The 25,884-nt window shown below is 45.0% G+C and overlaps 2 protein-coding genes across 6 annotated transcripts in view; one reads left to right on the plus strand and one right to left on the minus strand.

Annotated features, from left to right (window-relative positions):
- SMC1B (structural maintenance of chromosomes 1B) overlaps nucleotides 1-14,893 on the minus strand; it is an 82,205-nt gene extending 67,312 nt beyond the window's left edge. For 2 of the 3 annotated variants that reach the window (XM_086403245.1, XM_086403244.1), the window contains exons 1-5: nucleotides 14,732-14,893; nucleotides 5,632-5,820; nucleotides 4,438-4,550; nucleotides 4,145-4,348; nucleotides 1,319-1,557 (exon numbers count right to left, since the gene is read on the minus strand). In XM_086403245.1, the coding sequence (XP_086259371.1) occupies nucleotides 1,319-1,557; nucleotides 4,145-4,348; nucleotides 4,438-4,550; nucleotides 5,632-5,820; nucleotides 14,732-14,840 (854 nt within the window). In that variant the 5' untranslated portion in view covers nucleotides 14,841-14,893. The remainder of the gene's footprint in view (nucleotides 1-1,318; nucleotides 1,558-4,144; nucleotides 4,349-4,437; nucleotides 4,551-5,631; nucleotides 5,821-14,731) is intronic. The other variant, XM_086403246.1, reaches the window with a different exon arrangement.
- A 98-nt stretch (nucleotides 14,894-14,991) lies between these two features.
- On the plus strand, nucleotides 14,992-25,884 carry RIBC2 (RIB43A domain with coiled-coils 2). Of its 3 annotated transcripts, none has more exons than XR_015164635.1 (7): nucleotides 14,992-15,288; nucleotides 16,092-16,173; nucleotides 18,259-18,603; nucleotides 20,186-20,304; nucleotides 21,697-22,141; nucleotides 24,329-24,495; nucleotides 25,635-25,884. XR_015164635.1 is itself a non-coding variant. In XM_086403278.1 (7 exons), exons 1-7 carry the CDS (start codon nucleotides 15,175-15,177, stop codon nucleotides 25,711-25,713), a joined length of 1,134 nt encoding a protein of 377 aa, XP_086259404.1. In that variant the 5' UTR covers nucleotides 14,992-15,174; the 3' UTR covers nucleotides 25,714-25,884. The 3 variants fall into 3 exon arrangements, 2 of the variants coding, with proteins under 2 accessions (XP_086259404.1, XP_086259405.1); XM_086403278.1 differs by having other exon boundaries at nucleotides 21,697-21,924; XM_086403279.1 differs by lacking the exon at nucleotides 25,635-25,884 and adding an exon at nucleotides 25,398-25,590 and having other exon boundaries at nucleotides 21,697-21,924.

Below are 25,884 nucleotides of genomic sequence, written 5' to 3' on the forward strand. Positions count from 1 at the left end.
GTGACAGAAGAATCTAACTGTAGTACAAATGTATGAAACCACCTTACTGAAGAGGATAAGGGGAAATGTGTTAACCTAAATAATACTGGAAATGACCAGAGCCCATAAAATAAAAAGCAAAAATAATTATACACAAGCCTTGTACTCTAGTTGATAAATTTGCTTCCCACAAGGACATGGTTTAATAATTCTGGTACTGCCATGCATGATTACTGAAATTGAACAATTAAGCAAATGAATATCATGTGGGACTTCCCTTATAGTCCAGTGGTTAAGACTCCATGCTCCCACTGCAGGAGGGACAGGTTCAATCCCTGGTCAGGGAATTAAGATTCCACATGCTATGTGGCACAGCCAAAAAGCCCCCCAAAAACCATCAATAATGATGGCAGGCTGATACTATATTAGATAGATGATTTAATAATATAACATATATTTTTAAAATTTATGGTAGAGTCTATTTATTTACTGGCCACACCATGTGGTTTGTGGGATTTTAGTTCCCCAACCAGAGTTTGAACCCCGGCCCTCAGCAACAAGAACAGAGAGCCCTAACCACCAGACCACCAGGGAATTCCCTGTATATGATATGCTGACATTCCTGATGTACTATGATAATGATCGCATTTTACCTCTGTGGTCTTCTTCCCCAAAACCCATAAACTGGTCTAATTATGAGAAAAGTAACAGAGAAATACTAATTGAGATACAGTCTCAAAAAGCTTCACCAATGCTTCTTAAAACTGTAAAGGATACCAATAACAAGGTTTAAGTCTGAAACTGTCACAACCAAGAGGACCTTAAGAAGACATGATGACTAAATATAATATGGTATACTGGATCAGAAAAAGAACATTAAGTCAAACATTAAAAAATGAACCAAGTATGGAATTTAGTTAATAATAATGAATAAATATGGGTTAATTAATTCTGACAAGTGTAGCATACTAATAATGTAAAATGTTATTTGTTGTTCAGTCGCTAAGTCGTGTCTGACTCTTTGCAACCTCATGGACTGCAGCACGCCAGACTTCCCTGTCCTTCACTACCTCTGGGAGTTTGCTCAAACTCACTTCCATTGAGTTGGTGATGCCATCCAACCATCTCATCCTCTGTAGCCCCCTCCTCCTCCTGCTATAAGTGAGAGAAATTTAGTGTGGGGAATATGGGAACTCTCTATACTATCTTTATAATTTTTTGTATATCTAAAAGTATTCCAAAGTAAAAAATCTATTTAAAAAATCAATTTTCAAAGCATCACAATATTTCTATCAATCTAAATAAAATCCAACTGTTAATAATGATTTTGAAAACTCACTTTAATTCTTTTTGTGTTTGTTGTAGTTGTCTGCTCAACATTCCATGTTCCTTTTTCTTGGCTTTAACTATGTTTTCATGATGAGAAAGAGACTCCCTTGTGACACTCAAATTCTTATTCACACGCTCTAACTCAGTGTATAAAAAATTAATTTTTTTCTCATTGTGATACAGTCGGAAAAGCTGCAGTTGTATCTTGTTAATTTTCAGTTCTTCAAGGAGATTCTGGTAACGGTCTGCCTACAACAGTGAAATTCAACAACAGTTAAGAGGGAGTATATTTTACATTGACCTTTCATAAACTCAACTAGAGTACTAATAAATGATCTCTAATGAATTTTCATTTATGTCATTAACAAATGATATTCTTGCCCAAAGTACCATTATTTGGATAAGGCTTCTGCATATACTTCTATAATAAACCATTAAAGGATTTTATATTCATGCACACAGTGGTATGGTGGTAAGAACCATTTGTTAGTCACTCAGTCATGTCCAACTCTTTACAACCCCATGGACTATAGCCCACCAGGCTCCTCCGTCCATGGGATTCTCCAGGCAAGAATACTGGAGTGGGTTGCCATTTCCTTTTCCAAAAGAACTATCTGGGGCACCCACTAACTGAGTCCTGTCCCACTTCTGTCTTGACCTCAGAAGTTTGGCAAGCAAGTCTGACACCAGCTTCCCCATTTGTAAACTAAAGGAAGTAATATCACTTTTAAAGTTTCTAGCCATTTTCAATTCAAAGATTCCAGGTAAAATTTCTTCTATAGAATGTAATTTTTTCTATGAATAGAACAAATAGGATTGTTAAAGTTCTAAATTATATGTGAGATGGGAGAATTTCCTGAGTATTTGTACCATTGAAAGTGAAAGTGAAGTCGCTCAGTCGTGTCCGACTCTTTGTGACCCCATGGACTGTAGCCTACCAGGCTCCTCCCTCCATGGGATTCTCTAGGCAGGAGTAATGGAGTGGGTTGCCATTTCCTTCTCCAGGGGATCTTCCTGACCCAGCGATTGAACCCGGGTCTCCCGCAGTCCAGGCAGACGCTTTAACCTCTGAGCCACCAGGGAAGCCCAATTGTACCATTAGTAAAGAAAAAAGGAATGTTCTACCTTATGAAGAAAGCTCTTAATCAATGAAATATTCCAAGTAACAGGTAAACAGCAATCTGCCAGGATGTTGTTAAAAATAATCATGAAGTTGGACTATTCTAACTATCCTTATAATGTTTAAAGTTATGCAATTCTACTCTGCTATAAGCTGTTTTAGTGTATTACAAAAACTATAGTTTGACTTGCACTTACACCACCATCCCTTTCCACTGACAAAACCAAGAACACACACACATAAAAATCTGAAGAAGCAGAGAAATATCACTAATAAGGAACACGTCTATCTTTCATTTATTTTTTCAAATATTTATTAACTGGCTATTGTGTGCCAAGCCCTCTTCTATGTGCTGTAAAATATGGTAGGGAATAAGGTAGAAACAGTCTCTGCTCTTCTTAGATTACAACCAAGTTATCCTAGTGGGGCAAGGAGGGAAGCAGAGTCAGAGAATAAATAAGCAATAAATAATACACAAGATAATTTCATACAGCAAAATATGCTACAAAAGAAACAAAATAGGGTAATGCAATAGAACCAGGGAAGGGATGCTAATTTAGATTGGGCAAGTGGACAGCAAATGTCTGCCTGAGAAAATGGCTTCTTTATGAAAACTTCAATGAGAGTATTAGCCATGTAAAAATCAGGCACACAATTATCTAGGCAGAGGAAACAGCAAAAGCTCTAGGACAAAAGGGAATGTGGTATTTTCAATAAATGATAAAGGTCAATGTGGCTGAAGAGTAGAGGAAGTTAAAGTTTCAGAGGTGAACAAGAGGCAGATCAGCAGGCTGGGAAGGGAGACTAGATTCTCAGTGCAGTGAAAAGCATTGCTCCAGAAGAGGTTTTATGCAAAACAATGACAAAATCTACTTTGCATTTGATAAAAGAATACTCTAAAGGCAACAGTTTACAAGGCGCTACAGCAGGCACTGTGAAGGGCACCAAGAGGTACCACAGAACAGCATTTACAAAGTGTGACCACGGCCTCCTAGAGTTCCCCAACACCCTTTCATGGAGCCCCTGAAATCAAAACTGTTTTCCTAATAATACTCAGATTTCATTTGTCTTTTTCACTGTGTTGACATTTGCACCAATGGTGTAAGAGCCAAAGGAGGGTAAAGTTCCTAGGTCTTAGCACAGGTTCAACACAAAAACAGATATGAGAATTCACCAGTTTTCTATTAAGTCAGATATTCATGAAATTATACAAGGTAAAACAATACCACTCTTCTAATTATTTGGTTTTATAAAACTCAGTTTACTTTTCATAAAAATATGCTACTTATGTTAACATACAATGAGTTTATTATTGTTATTTTTACAAAAGTAAATCATCAAAATATAATTTTTATATGTCTCAGTTTTAATTTCAAATACAATAAACATTGATAGATAACTCTTTGGGGTCCTCAATAATTTTTAAAGTATAAAAGCATAAGATCCAAAAATCTGAGGCCCTCTGCCATATGAGATATAAATCCTTCAAGTTTAATTTTAGTTGGGAAAATCAGACACCTTTGCAGCTCAAGTTGTCCTGCCTATTTTGGAGAAAGAAACCCAAACTGGAAAATATACCAAAAAGTTTATCTTTGATGAATAATGGGCTTTATTTAAGTTACTAAAAGAATTATTTTAGTAACCCCAAACCAATACTTACAATTCTAATACAGGTTTTGTATGCAACACTTAATTGGCTACCTCATGACATCTTACCTCTTCTTTCTCTAATTTTGCATGTTTGCGCTCTGCAGCTACATTTTTTTTCTTATTAAAATTAAATTGTGCATCTTCTTCGGCTTTGTGTAACTTTCTTTTCTTTTCCTCGTATTCTCCTATAAGCTCTCCTGAAGTGCTGATTTCCTCAAAAAACTGGGTTCTTTCTTTGGGTTTTTTCATTGAAATTGACTCCACAGTTCCCTTTCAAAAATAGTTAAGCACACCAACATATAAAATATAGTGATACATTTTCAAAATCATGAATAAAACAAAATACTATTGCTACTTACCTGAAAAACTAAACAGTTCCGTGCTTTGACTATTATGCCTATCTTTTCCAGCTCTGTGATATAAGCAGAACGACTCATAGGATTATCATTAAAACTATATTCTGAGCATCCTCCTAAAATAAAAGAACAAATGCTGTTATGGGAAGTATAAATACCAGATATGTATCAACAACTATTGAAATGGCCAGTTATGGCAGTAATATACATGTTAAAAAATGCATTTAATCAATCAACAAATGCTGAATGTCTACTACATGCCCAGTAGTATTCTACAGTAGTGAACATAACAGACAAAAGTCTGATCTCAAGCTTATATCCTAGTGATGGAGGCAGACAAAAATGAGATAGGTAAGTAAAATAAATATCATGTAGGAAAGTGTTAAGTGCTGAGTAAAATGGAGGTAGGAAAGGGGTATGGAAGTCTCTGTGTAGGAGAGAGAGGCATTGCTATTTTAAATAAGATCATTTAATGGTCTAAGTGTTTGTGTCTCCACTGAATTCATGCGATGAAATCCTAAACCCAAAAGTGATGGTGTTAGAGGGTGAGGCCTTTAGGAGGTGATTAGATTATGATAGTGGAGCCCTCATTAATAGTATTAGGGTGCTTATAAAATAAAAAGGTCCTACAAGGCTCCCAAGTCCCATCCACAAATGGTAAGTCTGCAACCGGAAGAGAACTTTCATCCAACCATGCTGGTACCCTCATCTAGGACTTTTAAAAAACAACCAAGAGGCATCTATTTACAGAAGCCCAGTAAAATCCTAGCATAAATAGAAATAGAAATATATATATATATATATACATATATGTAACTCTGAATCTTATTTACTCAGGAAATACAAGGATTTGTGAATAAATCCTAACAAAATAAAAAGTCAAATATTTCATGCGATTTGCTTTTTGGTGGTAGGAAAAACTTTCTATATAAACCAAAAATATGCATTTATAGTTACTTCATCACTACGAAAACTAGATAAAGATACATAAAGAATCTCAGGAAGAACTTTTATGATATCACCACCTTTGAGGTAAACTCCTTCTTTCATTTTTAAACTAATAACCAGGGAGAAAAACCGCTATCTGACAGTAGGGGAATCTGAATAAATATGTCTGCTTAAAGAAAAGTCCAGTGGAGAATCAAAATAGGTTCTATTATTTGCTTCTGATATCTGCTATCCCAAGAAAAAAAATACCTCGGATAGTCCTTGCAAATGTCTTCTCTTCTCCACTTTCTTCCAAATATACAATTTTCACACTTGCAGTAGAAGAAACAGGTTTTCCAATGTGTGCTCCATGAATGAGTTCTTGAATATTTTTCACTCTTAAATTAGCTATTTTTTCTCCCATTACAAAACTAAGTGCATCCATTACATTAGATTTCCCTGGAGAAGGAAAGACAGGAAAAAAGTTATTTATTTTTAATGATAAAAAGTCTTGCCCAGTGCCAAAGGAAGCAGGCTACTAAGGAAAGTGAAATACAACTGATGTGCTCGTGCTAAGTCACTCTCAGGAAGTGAACCAGTGCCCCTTGCAGTGGAAGCAGCATGGAGTCTTAACCCTTGGACCGCCAGGGAAGTCCCTCCACCACTTTCTGTTAAGAATGTATCACTGTGCCTAAACTGTATCAACAATATGATCTAGGCTGAACATTTGCTTTCTTTCTCAGAGTCTGGAATTTGGGGGAATGGAGGTGCTTATGTGACCATTCCCTAATATAAATCCTCAGAGTTGAGTCTTTAATGAGTTTTTGGTTAACATCTCATATATGTTGTCACAACTAGTTGCTGGAAGAATTAAGCCTGTCCTGCGAGACTTCACTGAGGGAGGATTCATGGAACCTTGCAACTGGTTTCCTAGAGCTCCTCATGTGCCTTTTCCCTTTGTGGAGGTTTCTTTGTTTCCTTTCACTATTATGAGTAACCATCCTGGGTACAACTATATGCTGAGTCCTATGAGTCCTCCCAGTGAATCACCAAAACTGGGGGTATCTTGGTGACTCCCAACTCAAATGGAAAACTGTTTTGCAACCATGAGCACATAGTACAGAACAACTTCCAAGGTGCGGCGTCATTTCAACTATAACTCTGTCTAATGTTTTTTCTTTTTCACATTCATTCCCTCATGTCCACAAGCAATTTAAATTTCTAGTGCCAAAAGCAGAAAGAGTAACATAGAAGAATACTGCAAATCACTGGAAATATGGCTGAGTTTAGAAGTTCATTGTCTTTTTTAAAAGAACTAGAAATGGTTAAAAATGCTGCAAATATATTTAGCTAACTTTCAGTTAACTAACAGGTATGAAACATGGCTTTTTGAGGGGTTAATCGATAATCTGCAGATTGAAAGCTATTGTAAGACGGTTACATATACAGAAAGTGAAAGTCGTTCAGTCAAGTCTGACTCTGCAACCTTGTGGACTATTCAGTCCATGGAATTCTCCAGGCCAGAATACTGAAGGGGTAGCCTTTCCCGCCTCCAGGGGATCTTCCCAACCGAGGTATCAAACCCAGGTCTCCTACATTGCAGGTGGATTCTTTATCATCTGAGCCACAAGGGAAGTCCAAGAATACTGGAGTGGGTAGCCTATTCCTTCTGCAGGGGATCTTTCCCACCCAGGAATTGAACAGGGGTTTCCTGCATTGCAGGTGGATTCTTTACCACCTGAGCATATGTAGGTTACATATACAGAACATTAACTGAAGTTATTAAGTCTGATGATAACAGAATTAAACAGAAATTAGTGTTATCAATCCTTATTTAAAATCTGCCTAAAATAAATACCTCCCCACCCACGTCCAAGGTAAGGAGCAGCGGCTACACTCCACTGGAGCAGCCATGAAGAGAGACCCCAGGTCGAAGGTAAGAGAAACCCAAGTAAGATGGTAGGCACTGAGAGAGGGCATCAGAGGGCAGACAGATGGAAACCACAATCACAGACAGCTAGCCAATCTGATCACATGGACCACAGCTTGTCTAATTCAATGAAACTAAGCCATGCCATGTGGGGCCACCCAAGATGGGTGGGTCATGGTGGAGAGGTGTGACAGAATGTGGTCCACTGGAGAAGGGAATGGCAAACCACTTCAGTATTCTTGCCTCGAGAACCCCATGAACAGTATGAAAAGGCAAAAAGATAGGACACTGAAAGATGAACTCCCCAGGTGAGTAGGTGTCCAATATGCTACTGGACATCAGTGGAGAAATAACTCCAGAAAGAATGAAGGGAAGGAACCAAAGCAAAAACAATACCCAGTTGTGGATGTGACTGGTGATAGAAGCAAGGTCCAATGCTGTAAAGAGCAATATTGCATAGGAACCTGGAATGTTAGGTCTATGAATTAAGGCAAATTGGAAGTGGTCAAATAAGAGATGGCAAGAGTGAACATCGGCATTCGAGGAATCAGCGAACTAAGATGGACTGGAATGGGTGAATTTAACTGGAAGACCATTATATCTACTACTATGGGCAGGAATCCCTCAGAAGAAATGGAGTAGCCATCATAGTCAACAAAAGAGTCCGAAATGCAGTACTTGGATGCAATCCCAAATACGACAGAATGATGTCTGTTTCTTTCCAAGGCAAACCATTCAATATCACAGTAATCCAAGTCTATGCCCCAACCAGCAATGCTGAAGAAGCTGAAGTTGAACGGTTCCATGAAGACCTACAAGACCTTTTAGAACTAACACCCAAAAAAGATGTCCTTTTCATCACAGGGGACTGGAATGCAAAAGCAGGAAGTCAAGAAACACCTGGAGTAACGACAAATTTGGCCTTGGAGTACAGAATGAAGCAGGGCAAAGGCTAACAGATTTCTGCCAAGAGAACACACCGGTCATAGCAAACATCCTCTTCCAACAACACAAGAGAAGACTCTACACATGGACATCACCAGATGGTCAACACCGAAATCAGATTGATTATGTTCTTTGCAGCCAAAGATGGAGAAGCTCTATACAGTCACCGAAAACAAGACCGGGAGCTGACTGTGGCTCAGATCATGAACTCCTTATTGCCAAATTCAGACTTAAATTGAAGAAAGTAGGGAAAACCACTAGACCATTCAGGTATGACCTAAATCAAATCCCTTACCATTATACAGTGGAAGTGACAAATAGATTCTAGGGATTAGATCTGATAGACAGAGTGCCTGATGAACTATGGACGGAGGTTTGTGACATTGTACAGGAAACAGGGATCAAGACCATCCCCATGGAAAAGAAATGCAAAAAAGCAAAATAGCTGTCTGAGGAGGCCTTACAAATAGCTGTGAGAAGTAGAGAAGCCAAAAGCAAAGGAGAAAAGGGAAGATATACCCATTTGAATGCAGAGTTCCAAAGAATAGCAAGGAGAGATAAGGAAGCCTTCCTCAGTGATCAATGCAAAGAAATAGAGGAAAACAACAGAATGGGAAAGACTAGAGATCTCTTCAAGAAAATCAGAGATACCAAGGGAACATTTCATGAAAAAATGGGCTCAGTAAAGGAGAGAAATGGTATGGACCTAACAGAAGCAGAAGATATTAAGAAAAGGTGGCAAGGATACACAGAAGAACTGTACAAAAAAGATCTTCACGACCAAGATAATCACGATGATGTGATCACTCACCTAGAGCCAGACATCCTGGAATGTGAAGTCAAGTGGGCCTTAGAAAGCATCACTACGAACAAAGCTAGTGGAGGTGATGGAATTTCAGTTGAGCTCTTTCAAATTCTAAAAGATGATGCTGTGAAAGTGATGCACTCAATATGCCAGCAAATTTGGAAAACTCAGCAGTGGCCACAGGACTGGAAAAGGTCAGTTTTGATTCCAATCCCAAAGAAAGGCAATGCCAAAGAATGCTCAAACTACAGCACAATTACACTCATATCACAAGCTAGTAAGTAATGCTCAAAATTCTCCAAGCCAGACTTCAGCAATACGTGAACCATGAACTTCCAGATGTTCAAGCTGGGTTTAGAAAAGGCAGAAGAACCAGAGATCAAATAGCCAACATCCACTGGACCATTAAAAAAGCAAGGGAGTTCCAGAAAAACATCTATTTCTGCTTTATTGACTATGCCAAAGCCTTTGACTGTGTGGATCACAATAAACTGGAAAATTCTGAAAGAGATGTGAGAAACCTGTATCCAGGTCAGGAAGCAACAGTTAGAACTGGACATGGAACAACAGACTGGTTCCAAATAGGAAAAGGAGTATGTCAAGGCTGTATATTGTCATCCTACTTATTTAACTTCTTTCTATGCAGAGTACATCATGAGAAACGCTGGGCTGGATGAAGCACAAGCTGGAAACTCTGCCAGGAGAAATAGCAATAACCTCAGATATGCAGATGACACCATGCTTATGGCAGAAAGCAAAGAAGAACTAAAGAGCCTCTTGATGAAAGTGAAAGAGGAGAGTGAAAAAGTTGGCTTAAAACTCAACATTCAGAAAACTAAGATCATGGCATCTGGTCCCATCACTTCATGGCAAATAGATAGGGAAACAATGGAAACAGTGGCTGACTTAATTTTTGGGGGCTCCAAAATCAATGCAGAGAGTGAGTGCAGCCATGAAATTAAAAGATGCTTACTCCTTGCAAGAAAAGTTATGACCAACCTAGACAGCACATTAAAAAGCAGAGACATTACTTTGTCAACAAAGGTCTGTCTAGTCAAGGCTATGGCTTTTCCAGTACTCACGTACAGATGTGAGAGTTGGACTATAAAGAAAGCTGAGCACCGAAGAATTGATGCTTTTTAAGTGTGGTGTTGGAGAAGACTCTTCAGGGTCCCTTGGATTTCAAGGAGATCCAACCAGTCCATCCTAAAGGAGATCAGTTCTGGGTGTTCATTGGAAGGACTGATGTTGAAGCTGAAATTCCAACTTTGGCCACCTGATGTGAAGAGCTGACTGATTTGAAAAGACCCTGATCCTGGGAAAGATTGAGGGCGGGAGGAGAAGGGGACGACAGAGGATGAGATGGTTGGATGGCATCACCGACTCAATGGACGTGAGTTTGGGTAAACTCAGGGAGTTGGTGATGGACAGGGTGGGCTGGTGTGCTGCGGTTCACAGGGTCGCTAAGAGTCGGACATGACTAAGCGAATAAACTTAACTGAATCCAAACTCATTTATTACATTAATTCTTTTGTGTCCTAGGTCATAAGGATACAGTAAACGAACAAGATAACAACCTTGTCTAATGAATGTTATAATCTACTAAGAGGTCAAACAATAAATAAACAGGAATTATATATTATAGTAAGTATTGGTGAGGAAACAAACTGAGGGATGAAACAGAAGGTAACTGGGAGAGGTAACTTCTGATAGGATCAAGAAACATTTATTAAGTAGGGACTTCCTTGGTAGGTCATTTAGTAAAGAATCTGACGGTCATTTAGTAAAGAATTTGACTGCAATACAGGAGACCACCTATTGACAAAAATGAATGAATGAATGAACCAACCAAGTTAAGCTTTGTAATGGTCAGAGCAGGAACCTCTGCTATAAATAACTCAAAATCAACATCAGGAAAATAATTCTGGAAGAGTAATATTTTAGACTATCATCACTTGATGATGAACCAAGTATTCAAAGATATAAAAATTACAATATCACTCTCCCATCTCAAAACCCCAATTTTTGCACTCATCTGCCCTCTTACCACGGAGAAGGCAATGGCACCCCACTCCAGTACTCTTGCCTGGAAAATCCCACGGATGGAGGAGCCTGGTGGGCTACAGTCCCTGGGGTCGCTAAGAGTCGGACACGACTGAGTGACTTCACTTTCACTCTTCGCTTTCATGCATTGGAGAAGGAAATGGCAACCCACTCCAGTGTTCTTGCCTTGAGAATCCCAGGGACAGGGAAGCCTGGCTGGGCTGCTGTCTATGGGGTCGCACAGAGTCTAACACAACTGAAGCGACTTAGCAGCAGCAGCAGCAGCCCTCTTACCAACAGCTACTAAGTCCCTTCTGATTTCAACTCTGCATATCTCTTCCATTCTTTTTCCTTACCATTCTTCTACTTTTTCAACCCCTCCTTACTTTGAGAAGACTCTTAGCTGGACTCAGCATTCACTCTCTTGCCTCTTCAAATTCATTCCTTCATTCTATAAACATTTATGGAACACCTATTAATCAGGCATTCTCCTAATTACTGAGGCTAAAAAGAAACAGTATGTAGGATTTTCCCCTAAGGTGCTTACAGTGGGGAATATTATCAATTTTCATTGAACCTCATTTCATAAATAAAAAACCAGATGCTCAAACAATCATATTTTGGGGTTAGGTGTCTAATTCCAAAATCTATACTCTTCCCACTAAAAGCAGGAAATTATAACTTACTACAATAAGTTATAAGCTAAAATTAATACACAAAGAACTATGAAACACTTAAGAGCAGCACTAATTACTGGAGACTCTGAGTAGGCTTTGCAGGAGACACTTCTGGGCTAAATTTTAAAGAGGAAGTAGAAGTTTGGGGAAGCGATGCTGAAGGTAGACATAACCGTTACAGAAAAAGAGAACAGCTTGATCACTGGTACAACTGGGAAAGCAAGGTACCACTCTATTAGGAATGGACTTCCCAGGTGGCACTAGTGGTAAAGAACCTGCCTGCCAATGCAGGAGACATAAGAAACTCTGGTTTGATCCCTGGGTTAGGAAGGTCCCCCATGGCAACCCACTCCAGTATTCTTGCCTGGAGAATCCCATGGACAGAGGAGCCTGGCGGGTTACAGTCCATAGGACTGCAGAGAGACAGACAGATTGAAGCAATTTAGCACATTATAGTAAGAAGAGGGTAAGTACTGATACAGAGTTCCTTGGACTACAAGATCCAACCAGTCCATCCTAAAGGAAATCAGTCCTGAATATTCATTGGAAGGACTGATGCTGAAGCTGAAACACCAATACTTTGGCCTCCTGATGCCAAAGAGCTGACTCATTTGAAAAGACCCTGATGCTGGGAAAGATTGAAGGCAGGAGGAGAAGGGGACGACAGAGGATGGGATGGTTTGATGGCATCACCAACTCAATGGGCATGAGTTTGAGCAAGCTCCGGAGTCGGTGATGGACAGGGAAGCATGGCGTGCTGAAGTCCATGGGGTCACAAAGAGTAGGACACAACTGAGAAACTGAACAGAACTGAACTGAATATACAGAGGTGGAACAAAGCTTGCAAGGTCAGGAATGAAAAGAGAGAAACTAAACTTGATGCTGAAGATTACAGGAAGCTACAAAGGATTTCAGGAATAGCAGTGACTTTTTCAGATATGTTTTAGAAAGATTTCTAAGATAAGCCACCAGAAAAATGGGCAAAGAACATAAAAGGGCAACTCAGAGAATCAGTTCAGTTCAGTTCAACTCAGAGAATGAGAAATACAAAAGGCCCTTAACCATATAAAAATACACTTGAGCTCAGTTTAAGTGTACTGAGTGGAGTTCAAGACTTTGTACAAACACTCATTCCAAGTATCACACCATTGGAAATGCAAAACGGAATTGAGCAACCCTTCACATAATCATCAGTTAAAAGGTGAAAATCACCTGGTGGTGGGCTCAGTAACTTCCTGATAAATGAGTGGAGTCAGGATAACAATGCAGGAGTGATTACAGTAATCATTTTTTCAATGTTTTCTGATAGAGTAAAGGGAAAATGAGGAAATACATTACAGAGAAGAGGCAAGGAAATCAAATGTGTGAATACATCTAAGCTCAGGTATTCTTTCATGTGGGCTTCCCTGGTGGTCAGACAGTAAAGTATCTGCCTGGAATGTGGGAGACCTGGGCTCAATCTCTGGGTCAGGAAGATTCCCTGGAGGAGGGCATAGCAACCCACTCCAGTTTCTTGCCTGGAGAATCCCCATGGACAGAGGAGCCTGGTGGGCTACAGTCCACGGGGTTGCAAAGAGGCCGACTGAGTAACTAAGCACATTCTTTCACATATACTAAGTGCAAAAGAAAACCTTAAACAACAGCTGTTTTTAAAGTGCAACAGAAATTTTACAACACTTCCACAATAATTATATTCCAGATTTGGTGTGCCCAGAAAGCACACATTTAAGTGTCCTATTCCTATCTGTCATATAAATTAATTTACTGAGTCAACAGGTCTCCTTCAACTCAAAAAAGGTTTCTGAGCTAAGGAAGGAAATCTGGACAAGAAAGCCAAATTGGAGTCTCCAGATTTGGGAAAAATCTCAAGGTCACTATTGTTTTAGAGCTTACTCCCACCTGCTTTGGGTCATTAACCCACTCTTTCCAATCATGGAGCCAAGGTGAACCTGGCCAGGCCCCAATTCCAGGCCAGACTCTGCCACTTACTGGGCAATCTTGGAAAGTCATCTGGACCCTCTGAACCTCAGTTTCCTCCACTGTAAAATGGGAATTATATGCATTTGTGAGGATTAAACAAAAAGAAGGGTACCAGGAATTTGGGGAAAGCTCAATTATTGCAGTCATTTCCATAATATTCCTGCGAAGGTTCCTTGGATCCAAATGTTTGTTCCAGCCCCTTGAAACCAATGTCTTCCTCCCGATCTCGCTCCCATTATGTCTTTTTAGATGAGAAAGAGAAGGGGATATAGAGGAAAGCAACCACGACTAAGGGCAAGAGGAGGAACCCACAGGGCAGAGGAGCAGGGGTGAAGGAGAGGAGAGTCCAGGGTGGAACCCTGGGGCTGGGGCTGCAGGGCGGGGGTCTGGCCTGGGTGGGGTCTGAGGATCATGGAGTTGGGGCAGCGGGTGAGGGCCAGGCTCCCGGGGGTACTGTCTGAGGGCCAGGGAGCTGGGGCGAGGGTGAGGGTGAGGCCCCTGGAGGTGCGGTCTAAGGGTCAGGGAGCTGGGGAAGCGGGCGAGGGTCAGGCTCCTGGGGGTGCATCTGAGGGCCGTGGAGCTGAGGCGAGGGTCAGACCCCTGGGGGTGCGGTCTGAGGGTCGTGGAGCTGGGGCAAGGGTCAGGCCCCTGGGGTGCGGTCTGAGGGTCGGGGAGCTGGGGCAGTGGGTCTGAGGGTCGGGGGGCCGGGCAGCGGGCGAGGGTCAGGCCCCTGCGGGTGCGGTCGGGGGGCCGGGGCAGAGGGTGACGGTTGGCCAGGTGGACGGCGAGAGGAGGCTCCTGCCACTTCCAACCCGCCCTGGACGGAGTCTGAGGGTCGCTTCCCACCCCATCCTGCATCCCACCCCGTCCCTGAGGTGGGTGGCGAGGGTCGAGCCTGAGTCCAGGCCTTGAGGCCTCCCTCATGTTTCCTCAGGCAAGAAGCGGCTTGGCCGAGTGCGGCGGGAGAAGACATTCTAGGTCCCGAGTTACCGGAGCCGTTGGGGCCGATGATGCAGGTGAACCTCTTGAAGGGGCCTATGACCTGGCGGCCCCGCCACGACTTAAAGTTCTCCACAAACAGCACTTCCAAACGGCTCATGGCTGCGCTCTCCGAGCCTCAGCTGCGTTCTCACACGCTGGCGGGAAAAGCGCGGGAAGCGCCTCGTGCGATCTCGCGAGAAGAAAGCGAGAACACGAGCGCTGTGCTGTTTCTTAGCAACCGGAGTTGTTTACGTTTCCGAGGAAACCGAGACTCCATGCCTCTGGGGCAGTGAGAGAAGGCCGATTGAAAGCCTCTTGGGCAGGCTTTCCCACCTGCCCGGACTCCTGGGGAGCCAGCCGCGCTGGGCTAAAGCTTGTTTTATTTTTGTTGTATTTTCTTTTAATCTCGCATGTTTTTGAAACCTTTTAGAATTTCTTAGCAATTCGCAGTCATGGAGGTAGCACAGCCCAAGGACCTGAAGGAGGACTTTGTCCTGGCCAAAAGAAGACATGCGGAGCTGGTCAGGCAGAAACGAATTTTCAACGCCAGGAACAGGATCATTGGGGTGAGACCCTCCGGATCGGAAGGGAGAGGAGCCAGGAGGGAATGGTGGGGGAGGGGAGGGGGACAAGGGGGCGGGGGAAACAAGAGAGGCGAGCAGCGAGCAACAAGAGATGATGAACTGTTGGAATGAAACTTTTGATCCAGGCACAGCTGCGGACGGCTCCAAGCTTTGCCGGGAAGAACTGTTCCACGTATTGAGTTTTCGGAGAATGAGGGAGGCCTCATAACAAGACCGAAAATTGCTCCCTGTCACTTGCCAGACAGGCAAATTGAGTCCTGCAGTGGGGAGCGAGCTTACCTGGAGTTAGTGGCCAGAGACTGGAATGCGGTTCTCCTCTCTCTGAGCCAGACTTTCTACATTGCCAGGGACTTCCTCCAGTCCATTTAACAGACAAATGCCAGTAGAGAGAGTTCTTATTTTGTGGCAAACCTGAGCCAGGCCTTGGAGATGAGGGATAAGACGATCCTTGACCTTGTGAAGTTGATAGCCCAGTGGACGAGGCAGGCGTTAAAATGGTCACATTATAATGCAGGGAAGTCAACGCAACTAGGGCTGGGAGAGGAAAGCAGAGAGGGCTTCCTGGAGGAGGTGATGCTTAAGTAGTGTTCTGAGGATGAGGACCTACTGACTAAGAAAGGGAGAAGGAAGCTCTAGGGAAAGTTAAGACAGGCTGAAGAACCAACAGAGACACACAAGGGCATTCGGGTATGAGACGATTTGGTTTATAAAAAGATAAGTACGATTGTTATCAACTGAATAAAATTGTCTGGCTCTTATTCTCTCCCATTGTTTTCCTTTCCCAGGGTGACACCACGGCCTGGGATGCTCAGGTTTGTGACCAGAACATAAAAGCAGCAACTGAAAAAGCGAGAGATGAAGCCTTTGGTGAGCATTCTCTGAGTGGCCATTGAGTGGTTCAGGGCTTTAGACCCATGTCACATTCCTCATGTATGTAAAGCCTTGTCGTTTTCACACTCTAGTTTCTTGTGCTCAGTTAACTTAATGCACCAATTCTTCCACACTTGAAAATTAGCTATTGAATTCTATGAGTAGGATATATATTGTGAGCAGACATGTATATTTTTCTCTGTTTTCTTTAAAAACTAGGTATGAAAAACCTCATACACACACATATTCTCTGCCAAAAGCTCAAGACCTTCTACCAGGGACAGTTGGTAACAGTAGACAACACACACTCTTGAGCCCACAGCCCAGAGCTGACTCAGAACCAGCCATGGTTCAAGTAAAAGTGTTCTGGCTTGTGGGTCAGATTCTCAAATAGTTATGAAAAGTAGTGTTCTGAGGATGAGGACCTACTGACTAAGAAATGTCAGTTATGTCCAACAATGTCTTTTAAAGCACCATAAGGATTTTTTTAATATAAAAAAAGGATACAAAATTATATGTACAATGGGTCATCAATTAAGTTTAAATATATAAATATACATAAGTTAAAAATATATAAAAATATGTTTAGAAAAAAACACAAAGGAACTATACCAAAATGTGAGCAGTGGTAAATTTGGAGAGATGGCATGAGGAATGAAGTTTACTTTCTTCTTCATCAGCTCGTTTCAGTCGCTCAGTCGTGTCTGACTCTGTGACCCCCAGACTGCAATGTGCTAGGCCTCCCCATCCTTCACTATCTCCCAGAGTCTGCTCAAATTCATGTCCATTGAGTCAGTGATGCCATCCGACCATCTCATCCTCTGCCACCCCACTCTCTTTCTGCTCTCAATCTTTCCCAGCATCAGGGTCTTTTCTTCTTTATAGTGTTTCATATTTTCTTTTAAAATTGTAGTGTAAAAGTAATTGAAACCTGTGATAAACCATAATGGAAAAGAATATGAAAAAGAATATATATATGTATAACTGAATCACTTTGCTGTACAGCAGAAATTAACACAGCAATGTAAATCAATTATACTTCAATAAAATTTTTTACAAAAGTAATTCAAACTTACAGAAATGATGCGACAGACATACATATACCCACCACCAGACTAGATGTGAACATTTTGCCAACCTGGCTTTAGATATCTTATATTAAGAATGATTTTTGAGAATTAAATATTACACAGAAGTAGTTAAAGCTCTCCTCCATCTTCCCATTTTCCTCTTCTCCCCTCCTCGGAGGTGTGATCATTCCCATGTGTGTTTCTGCGCTTGTACACCTCATGTAGGTTTATCCATGACAATATAAAATTTGTGTGTGTGTTTTACATTTTTACATAAAAGATATATTGAATGTATCCTTTTGCAACATTTAAGAAATTCAACAACCTATTTTGGGAACTTACAGGTTATCTCCATACAGAATATTCATTTTAATTGCTTTATGATATTTTCTTCTATGAATTTTAACCACAGTTTCTTTATTCCTCTGCTGGTGGCTGATTTAGATGTTTTTGTTTTTTAAATAATTGCAAACAATGTTAGTGACTCTCCTGCACTGTGTCTCAATGCTCATGTTCCTGGTGGACCTGGACCTGGCATTGACAGGTCCTAGGATGTGCGCATTTTCAGTTTCAGGGGATGTTGGCAAGTTGCTTTCCATGGTTATAAAAGTACCAAGTTACACTCTCACAAGCAGTAAATGAGAAACCTCTACGTTTCTCCACATCCTTCCTAATACCTGCTATTTTCAGCGTTTTAAAATGTTTCTTCAATTCATTGGATGTTTCCCATCTCGAATGGTTGATGCTCTTTTCGCACGCTTATTGATCACTCAGGTTGCTCTGTAGTGATGTGCCTTTTCCCTTCCTTTGCCCCTTTGTGGTTAGGTTGTTTGTTTTAAAGTTGATTTGTAGGTGCTTTTTTATATTCAGAATTCTAACCCTTAATGGTTGTGTTAACCTTTGGGAGAGTTGGATGACTTTTAGAATCACTAAAAATTATTTTTTGGGGGAGATTCAAATTTCTTTCTTTCCTCTGAATCTTTTGCTAATGAATATGCTGTATCTTTTCTAGCTGCTGAAATGAGACAAAATGACAAGATCGCATGCATATCAGAAAACCGGGAAAGGAGAGATAGGAAAAATCTCTGTAAAGCTATCAATGATTTCCAGCAGAGCTTTCAGAGGCCGGAAACGCGCCGTGAATTTGACCTCTCTGACCCCCTGGCCCTTAAGAAGGATCGTCCGGCCCGGCAGTCAGATTATGATGCTCGGAATACAATATCAGGAATGCAGAAATTCATGGGGGAGGATTTAAACTTCCATCTGAGGAAGAAATTCCAAGAGGAACAAAACAGGGAATGGTCCCTGCAACAGCAAAAGGAACGGATGATTGGCCGGGAGAACCAAAAATGTGCAGGTAACAGCAGAAGACAAGTGGGTCTCAGTACTGTAACAAATCAACCCCAGTTTTGTTTTTTTCTTGTTTCATTTTTGTCTCTTAAGCCTCACTAATAGGCTACTTTAGCCACATGGCCAAACAAAGAGACATCAGAACCTGTGTTTCAGGATTTGGACGTCTTTAGTCACACGTCCATCACGCAGGAAACACTTTCTGAGCTTGTGGTGTGTCAGGGCGCCCGTGGGGTCCTGGCGCCCAGGGTAACTCAGCACTGGTCTGACCCTCAGTGTGCTCACAGCCTGCTGGGAAGACAGTGGGAAAGACATAGGTCTAGCCTGGGTCAGTTCATGTCCAGTAAGACACTTGGATCATCCCCTGAACCTGACCGTCCACCTCCATCGATGGGAGCTCTGTTCTTCCCGTTGCTCCAGCCCAAAGCAAGCCCTCCTGACTCCTTCCTTTCTCTCCGATGCCGCACGCACTCCTGCAGCAAGTCATCCCGAGTTCCGACCACCGTCACTACCTCCACCACTACCAGTAGACTCAAAGGCCAGCACATCCCAACGGATCACCGAAATAACCTCTAACTGCCCCCCCAGCTTCTGCCCTTGCCTCCCTACACTCTCTTCTCAGCCCAATAGCCAGAATGATCCTGTTAAAAAGTTAAACTGCTGAGGGACTTCCCTGGTAGCCCAGTGGTTGAGAATCTGACATCCAGTGCAGGGGATGCAGGTTTGATCCTTGGCAGGGAAACTAAGATCCCCATGCCATGGCACAACTAAGCCTGCGTGGCAACTGCTGAGCCTGTGAGCTCTAGAGCCTGCTTGCCACAGCGAAGATCCCACGTGCCAAGGCAAATATATACACATATATACACACACATAAAGCTGCTACTTCCCTGGTGGTCCAGTGGTTTCGATTCCAGGGGACATGGCTTAAATCCCTGGTCGGGGAACTAAGATCCCATATGACTCAGCATGGCCAAAAATAAAAAATTAAGTGGGATCCTTTGTTCAAAACCAATAGCTTCTTACTTTACTCATTGATGATCGTCTCAGTTGGTAAAGAATACGCCTGCAATCTGGGAGACCCAGGTTTGATCCTTGGGTCAGGAAGATCCCCTGGAGAAGGCATGGCAACCCACTCCAGTATTCTTGCCTGGAGAACTCCATGGACAGAGGAGCCTGATGGGCTATAGTCCATAGGGTCACAGAGACTCGACTGAGCGACTAACACACTTACTCAATAAAAACCAAATTTATTTCAAGTACCAGCAAGGCCTTCACAGTCTGACCTTATCTCCTACTACGCTGCCCCCTAAGCCCTTCTCCTTTGGTACCCAGATAAGTGTGCTCAGTCGTGTCTGTAGACATTACCAGGCTACAGTGATGATTGCCAGCGCTGCCAGGCACTTGTCTAAGAGCTTGGCTTGAGTTAACTCATCTGTGTCTCCCATGAGCCTTCCATTGCACCCCCCTTCTTCTGATGGGCGCGTGATGAGAAGCGGACCCAGAAACAACGCTGCGCAGGGCGCTCTGCACATCTGGGAAGGAGCCCTGGGCAGGCACACACACTTTGACTGTATTTTTCTTCTTTTCAGAGGATCTCTACTTGAAGACAAGGCTGCAGTTTGACGAGACAGCCAAGCACTTACAGGATCTGGAAACCGCCACCAGGAAGGCGGTTTGTGCAACTGTGAAAGAATTCAACAAGAACCAGGTGTATACCCCAGGCCTGTCTGGAGGGGAGGGAAGACACACAGCCACCTCCCTGGGTGTCCCAGCATTCTCAGCGCATCAGTGATAGCCATGGTTATTTTTTTTTTTTTTTTGGCCATGTCACATGGCTTGCAGGATCTCAGTTCCCTGACCAGGGACTGAACCCAGACAATGGCAGTGAAAGCCCAGGAATCCTCACCACTACACCGCTGCTGGACTCCCAGAATATGTTTTTTTTTTTTAAACTCTGCAACAATCATCTGATCTTATTAGTCACTGTGTTCAATGGCCCTGTCAGAGAGGCACCATGAACTCAATTGATCAAGAAACAGGCTCAGAGGGAGGAATTGACTTTCTTAGAGACAGCTGAGTACTAATCTGATTTGCTTTGGCAGATGTAAACACTGGACTTCCAAATATTAGAAGTCCAGTATTCAAACCAGACCTGTCCAATCACAAAGCATGCACTTATGTAATATAGTCAGGCTGGCCTCCCTGTTAGTCCCTGCTATGTGAGGGCTAGCAAAGTGCCCCGTCTGTCCAATATTAGAGAGAACTGGTTTCATCCTTGACTTGACTTGACTTGATGGAGAAATAACTGTAGCCGAGAGGCAAGCTGTCTAGCTAAAGGTCACACAGCCAGGGCCTGTCCCTTCTACCCATCGCCTTCATGTAAGCAGGGATTTGACCAGGAATTTATTTGTCTCAGGGGCTGAGGTTGCCGGGCAGTAGGAACACCTTTTAGAAATCACCACTTCTGCAAATCACTTGGTTGGCGGTTCTTTGTGGCCTGCCGCTGGCCCAGGGTGACCAGGACCACAGGGAAGGGTTCACAGCCCTGTCCTGGGGGTGGGTGAGGCCAAGCCGAGGGGAGATGGCTGCCTAATGGGGGGCGGCCGCTCCCTGCTTTGGCAAATCGCTGCAGACAGACCTGCCAGGATTGTGCACGTGACCAACTGGTAGTGATCCTGAGCCCAGCCCACTCGCCCAGCATCGCCCAGGCAGCCAGGGGTCCAGGGACCTCCCACGTCCATACCTGATAAGTCTCCCCCCACCCGCCCAGGAGCCCTGTTTAGCACATTCTTCCTTCAAGGGCCCCTGCAAGGTTTCCCAGCCTGCGCTTCAGTCCCACCAGGCTCACTCAGACAACGTGTTGAGTTGCTCAATCGTGTCCGGCTCTTTGCAACCCCAGGGACCGTAGCCCACCATGCTCTTCTGTCTATGGGATTCTCCAGGCAAGAATCCTAGAGTGGGTTGCCATGCCCTCCTCAAGGGGATCTTCCTGACCCAGGAATGGAACCCTGGTCTCCCGCATGGCAGGTGGATTCTTTACTGTCTGAGCCACCAGGGAAGCCCCTTCAGGGCATCATCCTTAATATCTTCCCCTGCGCAGGCCCTGGAGTCAGCGGAAAAGAAAATTCAAGAGAGAAAACAAGAACAGGAGGACAACCTAGCCGAGATCTCCAACATGCTGCGTGGGGACCTGCTCTCGGAGAACCCGCAGCAGGCAGCCAGCTCCTTCGGGCCGCATCGCGTGGTGCCCGACCGCTGGAAGGGCATGAGCCAGGAGCAGCTGGAGGAGATCCGCCTGGTGCAGAAACACCAAGTCCAGGAGAAGCTGGTGCCTGTCCCCTCCCCCTTCCCCAAGCCCTCAGCCCCCACTGTTCTCTCCACCACCACCCCTCTCCACCGGCCCCAGCCCTCAGACATGGCTCTGTGCTCCCTCCCGCCTTCCTGGAGCATCTAGTTACAGCCGCTGTCACACTGGGCCCAGAAGCTGCCCTCAAGGAGTCTATGTTCCATTTCTGGGGGAGGACAAGAGTGCAGTGATCCCACAGGTGCTGGGTGCTGGGCAGGGGAGGAGGCTGGGGTAGGGGGCTGAGAAGGCTGGGAGTGAGGAGGGTCATCATGGGACTCATGACCTTGAAACAAAGGTCTGAAGGTGGAGGGAGTCACCTGGGGAGCGGATTCTCTCTGTGGGGGCAGAAACTGCACGGACCACGGCCTTGACTGCAGCCACAGGGTGAGGGGTGGGTAGGGCTGTATTGCCTTGAGGGGCTTCTCTGGAGCCTCTATTTCCTGGCGAAATAGGAGAGTGGTCAGCAGCTGAGGGTGAGGGGTAGGAGTTTTGCAGGAACAAAAGTGCTCCAAGGTCATCCGGAAAGGGGAAGGGGCAAGTGGCCGGGCAGCCCCAGCCCCTCCTCCCCCCACTTTGAGTCCTGGTCATGAACTTGAAGCAACCCTTGAGTAGGGCCATGCTTGCCTATCATGGGAGAGCTGGAACTCAATGATGGTCAGAGCTTGCCTGGCAAATGGGACCAGGTGGGAGGCTCAGGGTGCCCAGGTGTCTGCCAAGGGGTGTCAGCTGTGGACGCTGGGCTGAACGAGGAGGAAGACACATGGAGTTCAAGGGGCCATTGAGAGGTGTCGAGTCTGCAGACTGGCAGTCACAGTGTGGGGGAACCTCGTGGGAACGAGGGTGTGGAGAAAGAGGACCAGGTCCTCACTGCGGTGGATGGGACTCCAAGATGAGACTCCGGACGGGGGTGGTATTGGCAACGACAGGGTGAAAGCAGAGGTTCCCAAAGCAGGCCGTCTGGACCAGCCGCACCTAGGAACTCGAGAGCGATGGAGATTCTCAGGCCCTCGCCAGGCCTACTGAACCGAAACACTCAGCAAGTGCCCCCTCCCCACCAGGGCTTCTGATACCCGCCAGAGTTCAAGAACCATGGGCATCGTTTGCCCCCTGGGGGGGATGACTGAGAGACTGGAAGGGGATCTTTGGAGAAGAGGCAGAATCACTGGGAATCAGGAAAAGGGTCATCTCTGAGTATGTTGAAATGACGTGAAATCACGACAGGAAAGAGATTTGGAGACGTTCTCAGACCTGCAGAGGATGGGTGAGGCTCCCACGGGGTCCGCAGATGACAGCCACGCTCCATGTGATGCGGTGGTTGGTGTGAGCTTCCCAGCAGACGGGCACGGGGAGAGGGAGGGACAGTGGCCTGGACCAGGAGATGGGGAGCAGGTTGGGCACCTCACCTTGAGAGGGGAAACAGACGGCAGCCAGGGGGTGAGGCAGGGGAGTTAGCCCAAAGTGGGAGGAGCCTAAGGCTGGCATCAGGATGCAGGGGACATGGCCACCTTCGCCAAGCCCGGCTCTGCCCTTCACAACGGTAGTTCAGCCAGACTGCCTGGCAAGGAAGGTCGGCCATCTGTCCCGAAAGCAGCATTTTTGGTCTGATTTCAGTCTCTGTAGAAAATTAAGAAGCTGCTGCTGCTGCTGCTGCTAAGTCACTTCAGTTGTGTCCAACTCTGAGCGACCCCATAGACGGCAGCCCACCAGGCTCCCCGTCCCTGGGATTCTCCAGGCAAGAACACTGGAGTGGGTTGCCATTTCCTTCTCCAATGCATGAAAGTGAAAAGTGAAAGGGAAGTCACTCAGTCGTGTCCGACTCTTCATGACCCCATGGACTGCAGCCTGCCAGGCTCCTCCATCCATGGGATTTTCCAGGCAAGAGTACTAGAGTGGGGTGCCAAATAAGAAGCTAGAGAAACACAAACAGAAGAAAACATCCCACGTGAAATCTCACACTCAGAAGACCCCTCTCCCATCCCCCCACGTGCCTTCTGGTGTCCCGTCCCCTGGGCTCCTCTTGAATACAAGGACATAATTTGGAAACTTGAGATCACGCTAAGAATACTCTGTCTCTTAGTGTGGGCTTCTATGCCCCCCTATCGTTCCCAATTCTTCTTTTTTTTTTAATTAGAGCACAGCCAGGGATTTTTAAATATATATATATTATTTATTTGGCTACGTTGGGTCTTAGCCGTGGCATGCAGGGTCTTTACTGCACCATGTGAGCTCAGTGCGGCACATGGGACCTTAATTCCCCGCCCAGGGATCGGAGCCGGGCCCCCTGCATTGGGGGCTCAGAGCCTTGGCCACCGGACCACCAGGGAAGTCCCCTCTGGGGCTCTCCTGCTGGGGGACGGGCGGTGGTGAGTCCCTCTCCTCTCCGTAGAGGCTCCAGGAGGAAGAGCGCCAGCGAGACATGGACTGGGACCGGCGGAGGATTCAGAAGGCTCGCGCCACCTTGCTGTTTGAGCAGCAGCAGCAGCGCCTGCAGCGTGGCCTGCGCAGGGCCCTGGACTGCAGCAACCTCAGCCTGGCCAGGGAGCAGCTCCTGCAGTGAGTGCTGGGCGGGGGAGCGGGGGCGCTGGGAACTGGGAGCACCATCGAGGGCACCAGGCCTGGGGAAAGGGGAGGTGAGAGCTGCTGTCCTGCAGGGCCCATTGGAGCAACCACTGACCTTTCCTGGACCCCTGGCTCACCTTCCCTGAAGCTTTCCCGCCCACAGGCTCAGGACCTAGGGGTATCTTTTACCAGAGGCCGCCCCCCACCCCCATAGCAGCAGTGAGTGGAGCTCTGGCACAGCCACCCGGTAAAGAGGAGCAGGGAAAGGGCTCAGAGCTAGGAAGCCAGCTGTCCCCACGCAGGCCAGGGAGGGACTGAGGCTCCCCTGTGCCCACATTCCATAAACACCCGTCCCTGGACAGTCCTCACCTGGGCGCTGGCAAAGCCCAGCGGGCCCGGACACAGGCGCTGGTGACAGAGTTCACGGAGGGCCCGGGAGCCGCAGGGGAGGACTCCAGGTGGGATTCCGGGAGGAGGCGTGTGGCCCAGACACAGGGGACGACAGTGCCAGCTGCCCACAGCAGGGAGGGCCCGCCAGGCAGAGGGAGGGGCTCCTGAGCTGCCGAGAAGCAGCAGTCTCTTCTTCCCCAAGGACAGGCCCCTGGAGTAGTTCAGACTTCCAACTACAGAAAGTGTCAAATGCAGATCAGTAGGTGAACCTGTCACTAAAAACACAATTATTTAACTTTTTAACCTCTCTATTTTTCAAGCTCTGGCTTGAATTCAGAGGGGACCCACCAGTATTTTTTCCAATCAGATGTCTGTTGACTGATGGTTCCATCTTTGGGGGCCTAAATGGGGAGAATTAAGAGATCATCTCACAGAAGTCAAATGGGAGGAGCAAGTGTCTTTACAATCATGGAATTCTAAGATGTCCCCACATCTCACACACACAGGTCCCTAGGCTAACCAGCCAGTTCAGTTCAGTTGCTCAGTCGTGTCCAACTCTTAGCGACCCCATGGACTGCAGAACGCCAGGCTAACCAATCAGCAGTGACGAAATGCCCCTTCTTCCCCTCGAGCGGTAGTGCTGGGATGAATTGTGTCTCCTGGGGATAAGACACCAATAAAAAGTAGAACATTTAGGAAGTCAGGCATTTGCTGATTTCTTTTTCTCCTTGTTTTATTATCAGGAAAAAACATATGAAGGAACTCTGTACCAATCATGCCACTGAAGACTATTTCACACAGTTTAATACAGGAAGTCGATAAGGAAAAATTCACCTTCCTTTCCTCTGAACCGTTTATGTGTAAAGTGCAGTTACCTTGAAGAGTCATATCTGTTTAAAAAAAAAAAAATGCACCCTTTGGTCCAGAAGTACCGTTTGAACTGAATTTTTCCATTGTAGACAAAGCTTGATTAAACCTCTTCCTGTATTTCTA

The sequence above is a fragment of the Bos grunniens genome, chromosome 5 (assembly GCF_055505025.1).
Source record: "Bos grunniens cultivar Pamir isolate PY7600 chromosome 5, Bosgru_T2T1.0, whole genome shotgun sequence".
NCBI lineage: Eukaryota > Metazoa > Chordata > Mammalia > Artiodactyla > Bovidae > Bos > Bos grunniens.